General features: G+C 36.5%; 1 protein-coding gene across 8 annotated transcripts in view; it reads right to left on the minus strand.

Moving 5' to 3' along the window:
- BRWD3 (bromodomain and WD repeat domain containing 3) overlaps positions 1–15,366 on the minus strand; it is a 156,926-nt gene extending 141,560 nt beyond the window's left edge. For 4 of the 8 annotated variants that reach the window (XM_086389869.1, XM_086389871.1, XM_086389868.1 and 1 more), the window contains exons 1-6: positions 14,952–15,366; positions 14,758–14,816; positions 14,525–14,554; positions 14,060–14,119; positions 1,806–1,956; positions 33–131 (exon numbers count right to left, since the gene is read on the minus strand). In XM_086389869.1, the coding sequence (XP_086245995.1) occupies positions 33–131; positions 1,806–1,956; positions 14,060–14,119; positions 14,525–14,554; positions 14,758–14,816; positions 14,952–14,982 (430 nt within the window). In that variant the 5' untranslated portion in view covers positions 14,983–15,366. Of the gene's footprint in view, positions 1–32; positions 132–1,805; positions 1,957–14,059; positions 14,270–14,524; positions 14,555–14,757; positions 14,817–14,951 lie in introns of those variants that run through there. The other 4 variants (XM_086389873.1, XM_086389872.1, XM_086389875.1 and 1 more) reach the window with 4 other exon arrangements.
- Positions 15,367–15,860: the final 494 nt, after the last annotated feature.

A 15,860-nucleotide genomic window follows, 5' to 3' on the forward strand; every position in this document is an offset into this window, starting at 1 on the left:
ATGTGTTTATACCTCACATGGACATTACTCACCCACATTTGGAGGTTTCACATAATTTACAGGTAGTTCTGGAGGTCTGCCTCTATGTAGAGCTGCAAAAGCAGAGCCATTCCATAGTGTACTCTTACAGTCTATACAAAAAGATTCAAAAGTTAGTCAAGGCGTAGAATATTTTTTAAACTGTACTTCAGAGGCAAATGTCTATTTTCAATTTCATTTGTTGAAATACATTTATAACTATTAAAACCACAATAAGAAAATAACATATATATGTTTAAACATGCTATAATCTATATTATGAAAGGTAAACACCAATGCCTTCATGTTATCATCAGGATATTTTATTTTCTGTGCTGATCTAGAATCAAAGCTCTTATTATACATATATTTGAGTCTTATGTAAATATGTCATGGATTAATAAGGTTTTAAGTTTATATTGGTCCCCTTCTGGATCTTTAGGCTTACACATGTCTACTCATATAAAACTGTATAAGCAAGGAAATGAATACAGCACAAGTATGCCAGGTAAAGTTCAGAAATTTATACTTTGTGTATGCTCATGTTATAGAGTGACTGCCAGTACTGTAACAGGTAACAACACTACGTATCAGGTGAAAACTGAGTAAAAATAGTTGTGTTTTTGTCTTTAATGTTTATGTCAAAATTCAAGCAAATATGAAATATTCCTAATAATTCAACTTTGAAACAAAAGTATTCTACTAATCTCCCGAAAGATGTCAAGCTACTGAATTGAAGAATTTCCTTAAATTATAAAATGAGATAATAAAAAACTGGTATCATTTATGCAACCATTTCTTTATCTTTGTGAATTAGGATTTTTAAAAACATTTGCTAAAAAAGCAAAACAGAAATAAATTGGTTGCTGGATAGACCTGAAGTATTTAATTCATTAAGGCATCCTTAACACCTAATTACACATTTTTATGTTCAGAAAATTCTATCTGTATAATTTACATACTGGGGTTCCACGTAAAACTTTGGGGAAGACTTCCCTGGTAGTCCAGTGGTTAAGAATCCATCTGCCAATACAGGGGACACAGATTCAATCCCTGGTCCAGGAAGATTCCACATGCCATAGGGCAACTAAGCCTGTGTACCACAACTACTCACATGAGCTCACATGCCACAGCTACTTAAGTCCTAGAGCCTAGAGCCTGTGCTCCGCAACAAGAGAAGCCACTGTAATAAGAAGCCCAAGCACCAGAACTAGAGAGGAGCCCCTGTTCACCACAACTAGAAAAAGCCTGCACACAGCAACAAAGACCCAGTGCAGCCATAAATCAATTAATAAATTAAAAAAACAACTTTGGGGAAAATCTGTAAAAGAATGAAAAAGAGTGGAGTAGAGAAATTGTTACTGAAAAATGAAGGATTGATACTTTTGTTTAAACATCTTTAAATATAAACATCTTGACAGATAATAAATTTACTTGTTATGAAATACCCCTTGTGATTAGAATATCAAGAGTCAAAGATTAAGAACATCAAAATGTAATGAAAGAATATTTTACATATTTATACTGTACTAATCAAAGCAGTGATCTTTTGAGATCTCTATTCCACAGGATTACAAAGAGATTTTATATTCTTTACCTCTACAGTATTCACTGTTTTATAGAAAAGGGCTCCATTTAGGCCTCTAGAAATTTACTTGTACACTAGGAAAATAAAAACAAGACTGGCAAGATAAGAAACACTAGAATAAAATTAGTATTTAGAAAAGCCTAGGAACATTTCATTCACATAAAAATATTCCTTTCTCTAAAAACTGTAAAAATCTTACCTTTGGCATCCCTTAACAGAGACTGCCGACCAACACCGAGTAATGTCTGTACCCCAGGAACACTCTGAGGGATCTCCTTATCTAGTAAGGGACCAATCCGCTCACAAATTTTAAGGAGGTAGTCTGGAGGAATGTGTGCATTGGCTGCCACCTAAAAAGCATAAATAAAATACAGGAAAACAAATTTGGTTTAAAAACATTACCAAACTGCTCCAACATAGAACAAAGTACAATTTTAAAGTACACAACAAGGAAAATAACATTTACAATATTTAACACTTCAACAAAATTTAGGAAACAGCTACAAAGAATTAAGGACCATTTAAACAAATATTAACATGTAAATTAATTTTGGGCTCCAAAATCACTGCAGATGGTGATTGCAGCCATAAAATTAAAAGACGCTTACTCCTTGGAAGGAAAGTTATGACCAACCTAGATAGCATATTCAAAAGCAGAGACATTACTTTGCCAATAAAGGTCCATCTAGTCAAGACTTTGGTTTTCCCTGTGGTCGTGTATGGATGTGAGAGTTGGACTGTGAAGAAAGCTGAGCACCAAAGAATTGATGCTTTTGAACTGTGGTGTTGGAGAAGACTCTTGAGAGTCCCTTGGACTGCAAGGAGATCCAACCAGTCCATTCTGAAGAAGCTCAGCCCTGGGATTTCTTTGGAAGGAATGATGCTAAAGCTGAAACTCCAGTACTTTGGCCACCTCATGCGAAGAGTTGACTCATTGGAAAAGACTCTGATGCTAGGAGGGATTGGGGGCAGGAGCAGAAGGGGATGACAGAGGATGAGATGGCTGGATGGCATTACTGACTGGATGGACATGAGTCTGAGTGAACTCCGGGAGTTGGTGATGGACAGGGAGGCCTGGTGTGCTGCGATTCATGGGGTCGCAAAGAGTTGGACACGACTGAGCCACTGAACTGAACTGAACATGTAAATGACAAGGCAGTTTAACTTACTTTTACATGTTTTGATTAAATCATTTGCTTAGCTGTTAATCTTATACAAATAAGTGTTACAAAACAGCAAAAATGAGCATGTCTAAAACCTAAAGAAGTACAAAGAGGATGGCTTAATTCTACTAGTACTTGATCAGCAGTGATAAACTAATCAAGAATCAGAGAATCTAGATTCTATATAAATGATAATGCAAACAAAGGTAGTACATCCATAAAACTCCCACTTAAGCCCCTTTAGGATCAACAGTACATATTTGCTTAATTAAAGCAGCACTCTTTCCCTAAAAAAGCTAATTGGTTTTCAAAAGAGTATAAAATTAATGATAATTTTATATACCATGTTTTAAACAACTAAGCTATATACTCAAAATTCAATGTAACAACTCATTTTTAAAACACAGTTTTTGAAGATGGTTAACAAATGCAGACAGGAATGAGACAATAAAACAACAAAAGTGGTTTCCATTTTTTATCTAAGCTAGTGTTAAAGTTACTGATGTGTTTCATCAATACCTAATTATTAAAACAGTAAACAGAGTAAACTAGAATATTAAAAATCCTTAGACAAAAAGAACATCTACATTCTCATCTTGATAAAAGGTCCTAAAATCTATCTAGTTATATAGTTACAATGCCAATCTTTATAAGTGCTATAGAGAGAGCAACACCTATGTGTGCGTGTACCTGCCATCACATAGAACACACATCAATATATTACCACCAAATCAAGAACAATATAGTACAAAAGATAATTTTGTAACTCAACCTTAATGATCACCAGCAGAAGAGATTTTGTCTGTTCTTGATAAATATTGGTTCATTGAATCAATGAATAAATAAAAACCAAAGTCTACTTATAAGCAATATCAGAAGAATTCACAGAGGAAAAATGTTTCTCCTATCAGATTGTTTTCTTAGGAAACACAGGTTGAAGAACTACAATCCAACATGTACGTAGGATCTGAGGATAAGTGATCCACTATGACTTTTTAAAATTACTTATTGCCAATTATCTTTTACAAACCCCCTCAAAAACCTTTTTTTTTTTTTCCCACATGACATGACATGTGGGATTTTAGTTTCAGACCTGGGATAGAACCCATGCCTCCTTCAGTGGAAGTATTAACCACTGGACCATCAGAGGAGCCCCCACAAACCAATTTTGATCTACCCAAATCACTGGGGCCTGCGCAACTGTCATGATGGTCAGGAAGAATGGCAAGTTAATCTGATTACCTTTCATTTGCATCTGGATTGGGACAAAGGATCAAGCAAATTCTTTCAGTTATTTCACACAACTCTAGTTGTGTTTCTAAGCAATTAACTACATAGAACTAAAATAATACATGCAATATTGAAGTCAAAGCAGGTGATGATTCAATTTAAAAGCCATTTTTTGTTGTTGTTGTTGTTACCTAGAGACACTGATAGACTTCCTTTAAGAATCCACCTGCAATGCATAAGACCTGGGTTGGAGACCTGGGTTCAGTCTCTGGGTTGGGAAGATCCCCTGGAGAAGAGAAAGGCTACCCACTCCAGTATACTGGCCTGGAGAATTCCATGGACTGTATAGTCCATGGGGTCACAAAGAGTCGGACACAACTGAGCAACTTTCCCTTTTCAGAGACACTGATATCCTAGAATCCTAGTTTGTAATTCATCCTCTCCACAAGAGGGCATTCCTAAATAGGCCTACACATAAATATAATTAGTACTCCCCAAAATATATACATCACAAATAAAAAAGCCTTAAAATACAGCATATTAACATCTATAATAGTCTGTGCCTTTTTCCCAAAAAAACTGTCTTGTGTAAACTGGGCTTCTGTTAACATTTTCCACCAAGTAAATATTATAAGAAGGCTTTACACATGATGGTAGTTGATGTCTTCAGGGGCATTTTCTTTTTCTCATTTCATTACCATCTCAAGAGTTACAAAAAGCTAACTACCCTGGAACTTGTAATATACAGTAATATATACCCAGAAAATAGGAGTTCTCTGATATGAATTTTTAGAATTACTGTCTTATAGAAACCTGTCAGATTTATGTCTTTTTTATGATTATATAAATTTTATTAAGAATCAAGCAGCAAGAAAAGGACAAAAAATAAATAAATATAATCTTACTTCAAAAAACCCTTACTACTTAAAGTTGAATATTCCAACAATTATGTCTTAAACTGAAATCTTAGGCCCCCTGGCTACTTCATTTTATAAAAACAATGATGTTTAGGGACTTCCCTGATGGTCCAGTGGCTAAGACTCCAGGTTTGACCGTTGGTCAGAGAACTAGTTCTCACATGCCACAACTAAGAGTTTGAATGCAATAACTAAAGATCCCACATGCAGCAACAAAGATCAAAGATCCTGCCTGCCGCAACTAAGACGGATGTCTGTGTACACCCAAATAAATAATGAAAACAAATTTTTAAAAAAATGATGTTTGATTTTCAGGTGTGTGTGTGTACGTGTATGTGCGTGCACACACAGGTGTGCACGTGCACGCTCATTTCTGTCTGACTCTTTGTGACCCTGTGGACTGTAGCTACCGAGGCTCCTCTGTCCATGGAATTTTCCAGACAAGAATACTGGAATGAGTTGCCATTTTCTCCTCCAGGGGATCGTCCCAACCCAGGGATTGAACCTACGCCTCTTTTGTGTCTCCTGCATTGGCAGGTGGATTCTTTACCATTTGCACCAACAATCATATAAACTTTTTATCATTTCCTCAGTAATTTTAAAACACAGAATCATTAATTGAGCAACTAAAACAAGGCTCATCTACTCTTAAATTCTCCCCCTTGAAAATCTGCATTATAAACTATTAAATTTTTTCACAAGTTTGCTTTTCACCCTATACAACAGAAACATTACTCAACTTCTAGGCTGCTGCTGCTGCTGCTAAGTCGCTTCAGTCGTGTCCGACTCTGTGCGACCCCAGAGACGGCAGCCCACCAGGCTTCCCCGTCCCTGGGATTCTCCAGGCAAGAACACTGGAGTGGGTTGCCATTTCCTTCTCCAATGTGTGAAAGTGAAAAATGAAAGTGAAGTCGCTCAGTCGTGTCTGACTCCTAGCAACCCCATGGACTGCAGCCTACCAGGCTCCTCTGTCCATGGGATTTTCCAGGCAAGAGTACTGGAGTGGGGTGCCATTGCCTTCTCCCAACTTCTAGGCAGTCCCATTCAAAAATTCATTCCTCTAAAATCAATAAAAATTTGATTATAAAACAGTACTAGAGGAACATAGATTCTATCAACACAATGGCAATAACAATATTTTTGAGTTTGAACATGCTCTTCTCCTTTAAATAAAATTAGCAGGCTTCCAGACTTTATCAGCACAGTTCTTGCAATAAGTTTCTTCTAAATCAAACTTCAGGACTTTTAAGTGGTATAAACGTTTACTTCAATGCATTTTCTTTGATTAAAGCTGGAATTTCTTAAAGGTGATCTTTTTAAACATAAGAACTCTTATCTACACTCAGTAATTATATTTCTAAGTTTTTAAAAAAATTCTGTATTAGAATTACAGGTGAATATAATGCAATATATAATAAAATATAATATCAAAAATATGTATTAAAATATTCTATGAAATTAATGCCTTATTAAAAGCCATTTTTTGACTAAAACTCAAAGCATTCTAATTTCAATTATTTAACCAAGTTTCTCTTTCTGGAATATAATGACCAACAAGTAACAGAACAAGTGCTTTCGGATTGGAAGAACAAAACCATTCTCTAAAAACACAGTTCAAGAGTATAATACAAACTTCTGCATTATTTTGTAAAAAAAACTCCAAGGAGTTAAATTATAAAACTTTTGAACTGGAAGGATCCTTATATATAATTAATTCCACATCTGAGTAGGAAAAACAGATTCAGAGAAGTGATGTCCAATGTCACAATGAATGGATAGCAATCTGGGTCTCTCTGCCCACTGTTATTTCTATTACTGCCCCATTAAGGCAGCTGAAAAATAATGGTAATTAACACAAAGACTGCAAAAAATTAAAACTATAAATCTAAATAAACTGAAAGAAATTAAATGAAACCTAGATTATAAATAAACCTTCATAACAGGAAGACTAGCTGACCTAAAGAGCAAATCTAACAACTGAAATTACCACACTTCAGAATCATTATGACTACTGAGAAGACCAGAGAGATCCTACTAGTCATAATTAGTTAAAAGAAATCCAGTTGGGCACTGAATAAAACACAAAGGGTCCCTAATCTCAGGGGGCCAGGCCTGCACCAAGAGCTATATTTGAAATACTAATTTTCTGATGGCCATGATAATATTTTTACTTTGGCGTTTTGAAATAATAGGATCAGACAAGTAACTAAAATACGAAGAAAACAGAATTGTGTATTTTATTTTCTAACTAAAATCATGACTACACAGGAAAAATGAAGAATGAAACTGAGAAATATGCTCAAGAAGTAAAATGCAACATTTTATCTGAGATTTAAAATGTTCTTTTTTCTGGTGGAGGAGGGGGAAGAGAAAAAGCACATGCATAGTTTATCACAGGACTTTTTGATATATAGGTACAGAAAACGAAACAGATTTTGAAAAATACAGCAAGGCTTTAAGATAAGCATGATACTCTGAAGTCTAAGAGCCTGAATTACTCAGGTTCTAAAACTGACTAGCTGTTACTCCTTTTGGGAGTGTGACACAGTAGAAAAGACTTGGATTTGAATTTTTCCAGCATCCCCAGGCTCCTACTTATGTGACCTGCAAAGTTATTCAGCCTCTCTGACTCTGAGCTCCCTCATCTGTAAAACAGGGAATAATGATAGCTACTTAATATTATTTGTAAAACAAAACAAAACAAAAAAAAACCATTCACTTATGCGTTCATTCATTCAGATGTTTAAAGTATAGGGATATAATGAAAGATTAAATTGCTGCCCCAAGAGAATCCATAATCCGAGTTGGGAGAACTAGTAGATAGAAACAAATCAAATCTACAAGTGCCCAGAGGTTTGGTACAGAGAACTAAAGGAATAAAGTACAGTACCTCATTCACCCTGGGGTAGGGGTTCATGTCCAATTTCACACCTGGATTCAAAGTGAAAGTTAACAAGAGAGACAAAGAAAAAGCATTCCAGGCAAAAGAAAACACTTTGTATAGTGCCTAGTACATATATCTCCTCAAGGTTTAAGATGTACCTCCACAACATTAAGTTAAAAAAAAAAATCAAACCCTATCCAAAGTACCATCTGATTTTGAAGGAAAAAAATGCATATACTTGTACAAAAAAGAATGAAAGAAAACATTAAAAATTAATAGTTTATTTTCTGCTTGATACATTCCAATAAAATATAAATGTCTACAATATTGAATACCTTTATAATTTCAAAAAATTTGTTTTAATATTTAATGAATTTGAAGGAGAAATGAAAAACTGGGCAGCAAAGGAAAGAAAACAGGCCTTCCCGTTGTAGTAATAATACTGGTTAACAGGGTGGGCTACAGTGTTAAGACTTCCTATCACTTTCTTTTGAAAATATTAATCATTGTTCATAGCATCTTTTTATTAGTTTTAAGATTTCCTCAGAAATGAAACAGGCAGAGCAATCCACCTAGGGCTCAAGTATTCTCTGGGTTATACTGCCTCAAGAAAGTACTAAAAGTACTATAACCTTGAGGTCAGATGATATCAAGACAAGAACTAAGGACCCACCCACATTCTAGAAGTTTCTCAGGAGAGAAAGATCCAATGAAAAGAACTCCATACTAGCTAGCAGATTAGCATATGTAAAAAGGCATATACCATGAAACACTTTTTTAAAAAGTTAAGAAAATTGAACAAATAAGAACTAGCTAATTATAAAGTGCCATGGTAGGTACTAAAAGGCATAAGAAAAACACTTTCAACAAGGTAATACAAAGTACAAGAAATAAATTAGCAATCATGTGTAGAAAATAAGATTAGGATAAGAAGAAATCAATCAGAAGGGTTGAGGATCCGTGCAACAAGACATGAGAAAAACAGCTCCCCACTTCTTAAAAATCAGTGAATACTGTTCCAGTATTACACTGAATTATTTTCTATAATTCATAAAAATGCAAATAACACTAAATATCTTTTGATATAATGATCATTCTTTGTTTGACTTAACACAGATGCACTTCAAAAACACTCATTTTGGGCTCAATTCTGACACTTTCTAAATGCTCTTTTTTTAATATTACTATTATATATGCCCCTTACCTTATAAAAAAAAAACTACTAGGAAAATTGGGTAGTGATAATTAGCTAGCTAAGAAAACATAAATTCTGGGGTCACAGTTCTTCAGATTTTAATGCTGGTCATTCAAACTCTCTGTTCTATTTTTAAAATATAGTAAAATGTAGTAACCAACTTATTTGCACTCATTTGCATTCTTTCATATTTAACTCATTTGGTCTACATAATAACCTTGCAAAACAGGTAGGGGTTCTTATTTTATAAATGAAGAAATTGATTCTCTGAGAGGTTAAGTAACTTGCCCAGGGTGGCTCAGCAAGTAATGACTAAATATTATGGCCTTTTCTACTACCCACAAAATTATATTTGAAAAATGTTAAAGGCATCTGTAAAATATGACATATACATTAAATTGACTTTAAATTACTATTTTAATCCTTACAAAAATTTATTAATCAATCAATAACCAACATCAGTAAAACTTTAACAAAAACACACAAACTAAATAGTCAAATGTCACAAAGGTTCTTTCGGGACAAAATTTTATAAGAAACATTCATCCAATACAAATTCTTATTCTCTTCATTTCCTTAATACCATCTCATTTGTACTGAGATACCAGTTTTCCTAGGACTAATGAGAAATCTCCAAAGGGATTTTAATCACTGAAAATGTATTCCTAGAGCCCAAGTGTGGGGGGAAAAAGCCAAAGATCAATCCAGATGAATAGCTAAAACTGATGTGGCTCAAGCAAATCAGTACCGAAGAATATCAGTTTCCAGACACTGATTGCTGTCTGCCATACCTATCAGTTAGCATTATATCCACAAGGGGGTCAAGCAGCACAAGCCTTTTGGTTTCCCACAATGCATTCTGTTCCTAACTATGGCTGTGTGTTCACATAACAGTTAATAAGTCACACATGCTTAAATTGCTTCCACACTTAGAGATGCAATAACCATGCTACTAGCACTCAAAGATCATTCTACAGTTCTACTGGACAATTTAAGCTATTACTAGTAACTAGAGAACAAGAGCTGGGTAAGAGGAGAAAAAAATACACGTATGTCTGTAATTCAAATGTGGTATTTAAAAGCAGTTGGTGAGGATCAAATGAAATAATGTGAAAACATTTTTAAACTTAAGTATGTTAAATGCAGGTGTAAATTCTTATAATGGCATATATCACCATAGATGTATTACTTTTAAAGATACGAGTGAAGATTAAAATCTTGATAAAGTTTTCTTTTTTTAATATAGCATAAAACTGCTTCAAGTCTTTTCCATATAAAACAAAGGCAATACAATCTATGCCACTCCTAATGTAAGCACTAATTGGGTGCTTTCAATTCTATGGATGAAAAATGCTGAATAAATGTAAAAATATACATCACACCTAAAGATAATTATGTCTCTGGTTCAGTCTTATGATAGAAGTACCCACAAAATGATTCAAAAATCTTAAGGTATGTCTTTAAAAATGTTCCCAAGTCATCTTTCCAATATGTAAAATTTGTGTATTAACAAAAACTATCCTCACTGCTCTGTCATTCCCAATGATCATCCCAGTAAAGCTCCAAGGAGGAAGCAATAAAATAGTGAACAATTCAACAGGGTCACCACAAATGAAAGGACATTTGTAATTATTTAAATTATCTACCTTAAGAAGAAGCAAATCTAATTCTATTATGTTGTAAATAAGTCAAGAAGAAATAAAGAAAAATACTCAGATCAAACTTCAGAAACAATCATTCTGACTTCAAATCTCTCCCTGTATTATTACAAAACTCTGAAAGTTAGTTTAGAATTTTCTAATGTCATAATCAAAAATGTTACAGTTCAACATATACTGACAAACATTCACCAAGACTCTTCTTTAAAAGGCACTTTATATTCCAATATGTTGATATTTGGCTGCAAGTAGGTTTAACAAAAAAAGCACCTTTCCTGGTGTTCCAAATTATAAGTAAAAACACTAAATCAGATTTAAGAAAGAAAAAGAGGGATTTTTAGACTATGTAATAGTAACAGTAGTAATAAGTGCTGAAGTAATCCAACATATTATCTTAATATTCTTCTGGATAAATTAAGTTAAGCAGTATAGTTTTTTACAATTCAATTAAAAATATACATATGGACAGAAAGGCAGGATTTTTGTTTCAAGTAAGTAGTATACATGACTATGCAACTTCAGTATTTTGATATCCTTGTTTATACTCCTTTGCCTCTTTATTATGCACTTATATTCTTTCCTTTTAATATCCCAGTACATTTTAAGTTTGAAATTCTGCAATATAATTTAACATATAAGGTTACACTAATTAATAACACTTTATCCTAAATTTCAATCAAAAATATGTAGCTAAATCAAAGATAACAGTTTAAATCCATTGTTCTAACAGCACTTTAAAAAATACCCCAAGAAAAAAATCCATCTCTCCTACAATGAAGCCACTCAAAATCTCACATCAGATTTGAAATCATTTTTATCAACAACTGATGAATCTAGCAATCAGTCTAACACTACACACTCAGTTCTCAGCCATTTCTTTTCCTTCTGTTCAAATTCTCATTCAGCTCTGCTTCATCTCCCCTTACAAAGAAATCTATAGGTAGAGAACAGACATATGACTAAAAATAAAACCATATTATCAAAATGTATTATCCCTAGAAAAATTGGATCCTGGTGTAGAAAAATAAAAGCATATATGTACAATATAAAAATTAAGTTAAAAACAAAAAAAAATAACACTAAACTAAGGATAATATTAATAGAGAAATTCTGTGTATATAAAAATTAAAAATGTATCAGGAATTATAAAAACAATAAATTAAAAAGATAAAGGTGAAAATCAAGTATACACAGGAATATACAAATTAACAATAATTTAAAAATAACTTGCTAAAGTAAAAGCCTCACTAACAGAAAAGAGCTAATTAAATAAATAAAATAAAGAGGATTATTTTCACCTATTAAAGCCACCAAAAGATTTTAAAAATTCATTCTAAGTATCTAGATGGTTAGATTATAAATTAGTACAATCTCCTGGAGAGCAATTTTATAATATATAAAATGGATGAGACCCCTGACCTGATAACTCCACTTCAGAAATATAGCCCAGGAAAACTGGGGAAAAAACGGGAAAAAGCAGAATGACTACTTAACTACGCAAAGATATTAGTGAAAAACTGCAAGTAACCCAAATGCTCAACTAGCAATTGAATTCTAATCACAGCAACTTAAATAAAACTGAACCTTTCCTTGCCATTAAAATAACAATAGCTATTCAAATATAGATAAGTATATGTAAAAGTGTTAAGAAAACATAAAGCATGAAGTGGATACTTATTGCAAATACATGAAAATATGCCTTTACAATATAAGGAAAGGAAGTCTAGTAAACTGGGCTTTGTTTAGTTTTTTGTTTTTCTCTGTGTGTGTTTGTGCGTATATGTGTGTGTGGTTAGAAGACTGTATTTTTAATACTTTTGATGCTCATTTCCTTTTTACCACATCAAGTTAATTTTTAAAAAGTGTTTTCCTTTTAAAAAATGCTACTTGTTTAAAATGGTACACTTAGAGACAAATGTTAACCAAAAAATTTGTCAATACAGCTTAGTATGAAGCACTATTTTCAAAACCACATTAGTCATGAAGTGTTAGAACATATTGGTAGGCATTGTTGTTTTTGCCCTTTTTTGGCAGGACTTCAGTCCAACAAAAAGTTCTGACTACAGATTAAATAAACTGGAAATACATGCAATTTTTCAGAAATAATTTTTATCCGATAATTTTTGCCATTAATAATAGTGCAGATGATGGAGTTTATCCTTATCGCAAGTATTATACCATTTTCTGTGCTTTGCAAAACTAAAAAATTTAGATTGGGTAATTAGCATGGCTTCATTCTTGTAATTTAATACAAAGAAAAATCAAATGAACACCAAAGTAATTTAAATATTGTCTTGCTGAAAGCAAACTTTAAATTATGTTATTTATATTTATAATCTACCATATCCCTCCAACTTTCTTTAATTTTCCTCCATTCGGATCTTATCGGAAGGAAAAGTGGCTGAATTTAGATTTTAGCAACATCATATCTTTCTCCTTCCACTTCCTTCCAACTGACTGTGCCAGTGGATAACACAAGGTAACACACCCCCCCCCCCAAATAAAAAGGATCACCTTTTTGTGTGTGTCAATGCCAAACAGAAGATGCATTTACACTATGAATTATATCTATAAGACAAACAACAGTCAATCCAAAGCTTTTGGTCCTTAACTAAACTATATTCTATTTTAAAATTTTAAAAACCATTGTTGTCTCCTTGTAAATCCCAAACCGTGTTTCATTAATCCTCAAAAAACGCATATAGTTCTTATCTAGTGAAATTTTAACTACACAAACGCAATTTAATAATGACTAAAGCTATTTTCTAAAATCTGAGCTATACAAAGATTATGCTATTATTCCGCAGTCGATTATCTAAACCTGGCAAATTTTGGAATTGGCTCTAAGCTCCCTATTATTTTTAACTGTGCCGTTTTTCTCTAGTCCCGTGTCTGTCAATTCCCCTTCGGAAGCCCCTTCGCAGTGCCGCCCGACTGCTCCCCACTAAAAAAAGGCTAAGCCTGGCCTCAGTTCCCGTATTTTAAGCCAGGACCAACCAGAGACCAGATTTCTTCCACTAATCCGGAACTCCCGGCTGTTACCAACGCTGTCATTGGCCAGCGTCAGTCCTTGGTACGTGCCCCAAGATAACCCCCGGGTTTCTCTCCTTTTTCCCCCTACAATAGGCCTTTCCTGATGTTTGTAACATATTTATAAACCACAATACGGCATCTCTGATAACCAACTCACATTCTTCAAAGTTTTCGGGTGGAAACAAACGAGGCCAAGGGGAGGGCAAGATACCTTTTCTCCGACTCGCCAAGAGGGGGGAAGGGACGTTCATCGGCTCAGCACCGAGCTCTAGAGCCGCGTCGGTAGAAGGGTCGGGGGTATGCTGGGGGTACAAGGTGGTGGAAAGGGAGTGAAGAAAGAGTTGGGTTGAGTTGAAATGAAAACTTTACTCACCAGATCCTCGAAGCTTCTTCGGTGCTCTCTCCCCTCCCAGTCTAAGCGGCGCGGAATAAGCTGGGGGCCGGCAAAAAGAAAGGGTGGAGGGGGCAACGATAAAGGCCAAGCCTCTGCTCCGCATCAACCCGACCCAGCTTGGGTCCGGGTCCTCGACCCTTGGCGTCTTTATTTCTCTGGCCTGATAGCTGTTGTCTCAGAGCTAGACGACTGTGGGGGGGAAGGAGGCCGAGGAGGAGGAAATCCTGAAAAACCACCTCCCACAAGCATAAAATGGGGTGAGTTAGGACCCCAGAGATATCCGCCCCCTTTGAGGGAAGGAGCCGGTTCACCCCTGTAGCAAACAGCTATGAGTGCCCAGATCCGAGGCTCCCTCCCAGCCCTTGCCCTCCGCCCCTTACTTGCCCTCCCCTTCCTCCAGTCTCACCCAAACCCTACCCACCTCTTCCCGAAGGGGCTACGTACCTGATGCTCCTCGAGTTCCTGCACTAGCACCTGAGCAAAAGGGAAACACGGATTATGACGAGCAGCTCGAGCCATCACCCATTCCTCCCTCCCCAATTCGAACCCAGCCGCTGACTGTAGAGCTACTCAAGGCCGGCCTTTACCTCAACCACAACGAAACCGCACACTCTGCTGCCTCGATTTCCCCATTGGAACCATTCCCCAAGACTCCCAGATCTCCTTCCCCTTCTCACCTGAGCGGATTTGTTGCAGGGTCCGGATTGCAAGAATCTAGCGATCAGGTAATACAGCTCTGAGGAAAAGGAGAGGGGGTGGGGGTGGGAAGAGGTTGAGAGGGAGGCAAAGAGAAATAGAAGCTTTTTCAAAAGAAACTGACAGCCGCCGCGCTAAGCCCCCATCCTCTTAACCCGCGGACACAGCCACCCACCGGCTTCGATCTGGGTAGGTGCCGCCGCCATCCTTTTCCTGGGGGGGTTTGGGGGCTTCGCTCCAGAGGGGCTGGCGGGGGAGAGTGGGGGCGCTGTCTCTATTGTGGTGAAGCCCCCATGCCCAGGAGTCCCGCCGCTTCCGCCGCACTCCGCGTCCCAGTTTCGGTCTTTCTCGGATTCATCGCATCACGTTTCGACCCATAGATATTCTAGCCCAAGAGCTGAGGAGGCGGAGGAGGAAGGAGAGTAAGAGAGAGAAGAGGAGGGAGGAGCCGAAGTGTCGGAGGGGTGGGCGGGGGCAAAGGGGGTGGAGAGAGGGGAGGGTAAAAACTGTAAGAGGTAACTGCAGCGCTCGTTGTTCCCCGCCAGGGGCACTAACGCAGCCGCCAGTCCTCCTCTCTCCTAGACGGCCACGGTTGCCTAGCTACTACTCCCAAAAGGAAGGGGAGGTGCTAACTGATGGCCGACGCTCTGGCAGCCGCCGCAGAACTCGGTGGTGACGTTCCCTTCCGCGAGCGGCTGAATCCGTTGCCCTTCCTGTGAGAGCAGTCAGGTCCTTTCCTGTTAAGGACTTTTCCCTCTGGCTGGTGATGAGGGACTTATGAGGAGCCAACTTGACTCAGCGTCTTTCTTAGATTTCCTCACGGCACCAAAGTGGCTTTATTTTTTTGCCTCTCTTCCACCGAAAGGAGGTTAGCCGCTAAAGGATCTTGTGACTGAGAAAGAAAAGGATCCCCTACTTCGTGGTCACTTGTTTTTCTTTAAAATGATTTTTGTACGGGATGAAAATGCTGTGTAGTTAGCAGTCCAGAGGGCAGGGCTCATATTGTTACAGAGAAAGAGCAGCTATCATATGTCCCCTGGTTCTGATAAATATTTCAGGAAGAATTAGCTGTCAGACATGAAGC

This window comes from Bos grunniens, chromosome X (assembly GCF_055505025.1).
Source record: "Bos grunniens cultivar Pamir isolate PY7600 chromosome X, Bosgru_T2T1.0, whole genome shotgun sequence".
Classification (NCBI taxonomy): Eukaryota; Metazoa; Chordata; class Mammalia; order Artiodactyla; family Bovidae; genus Bos; species Bos grunniens.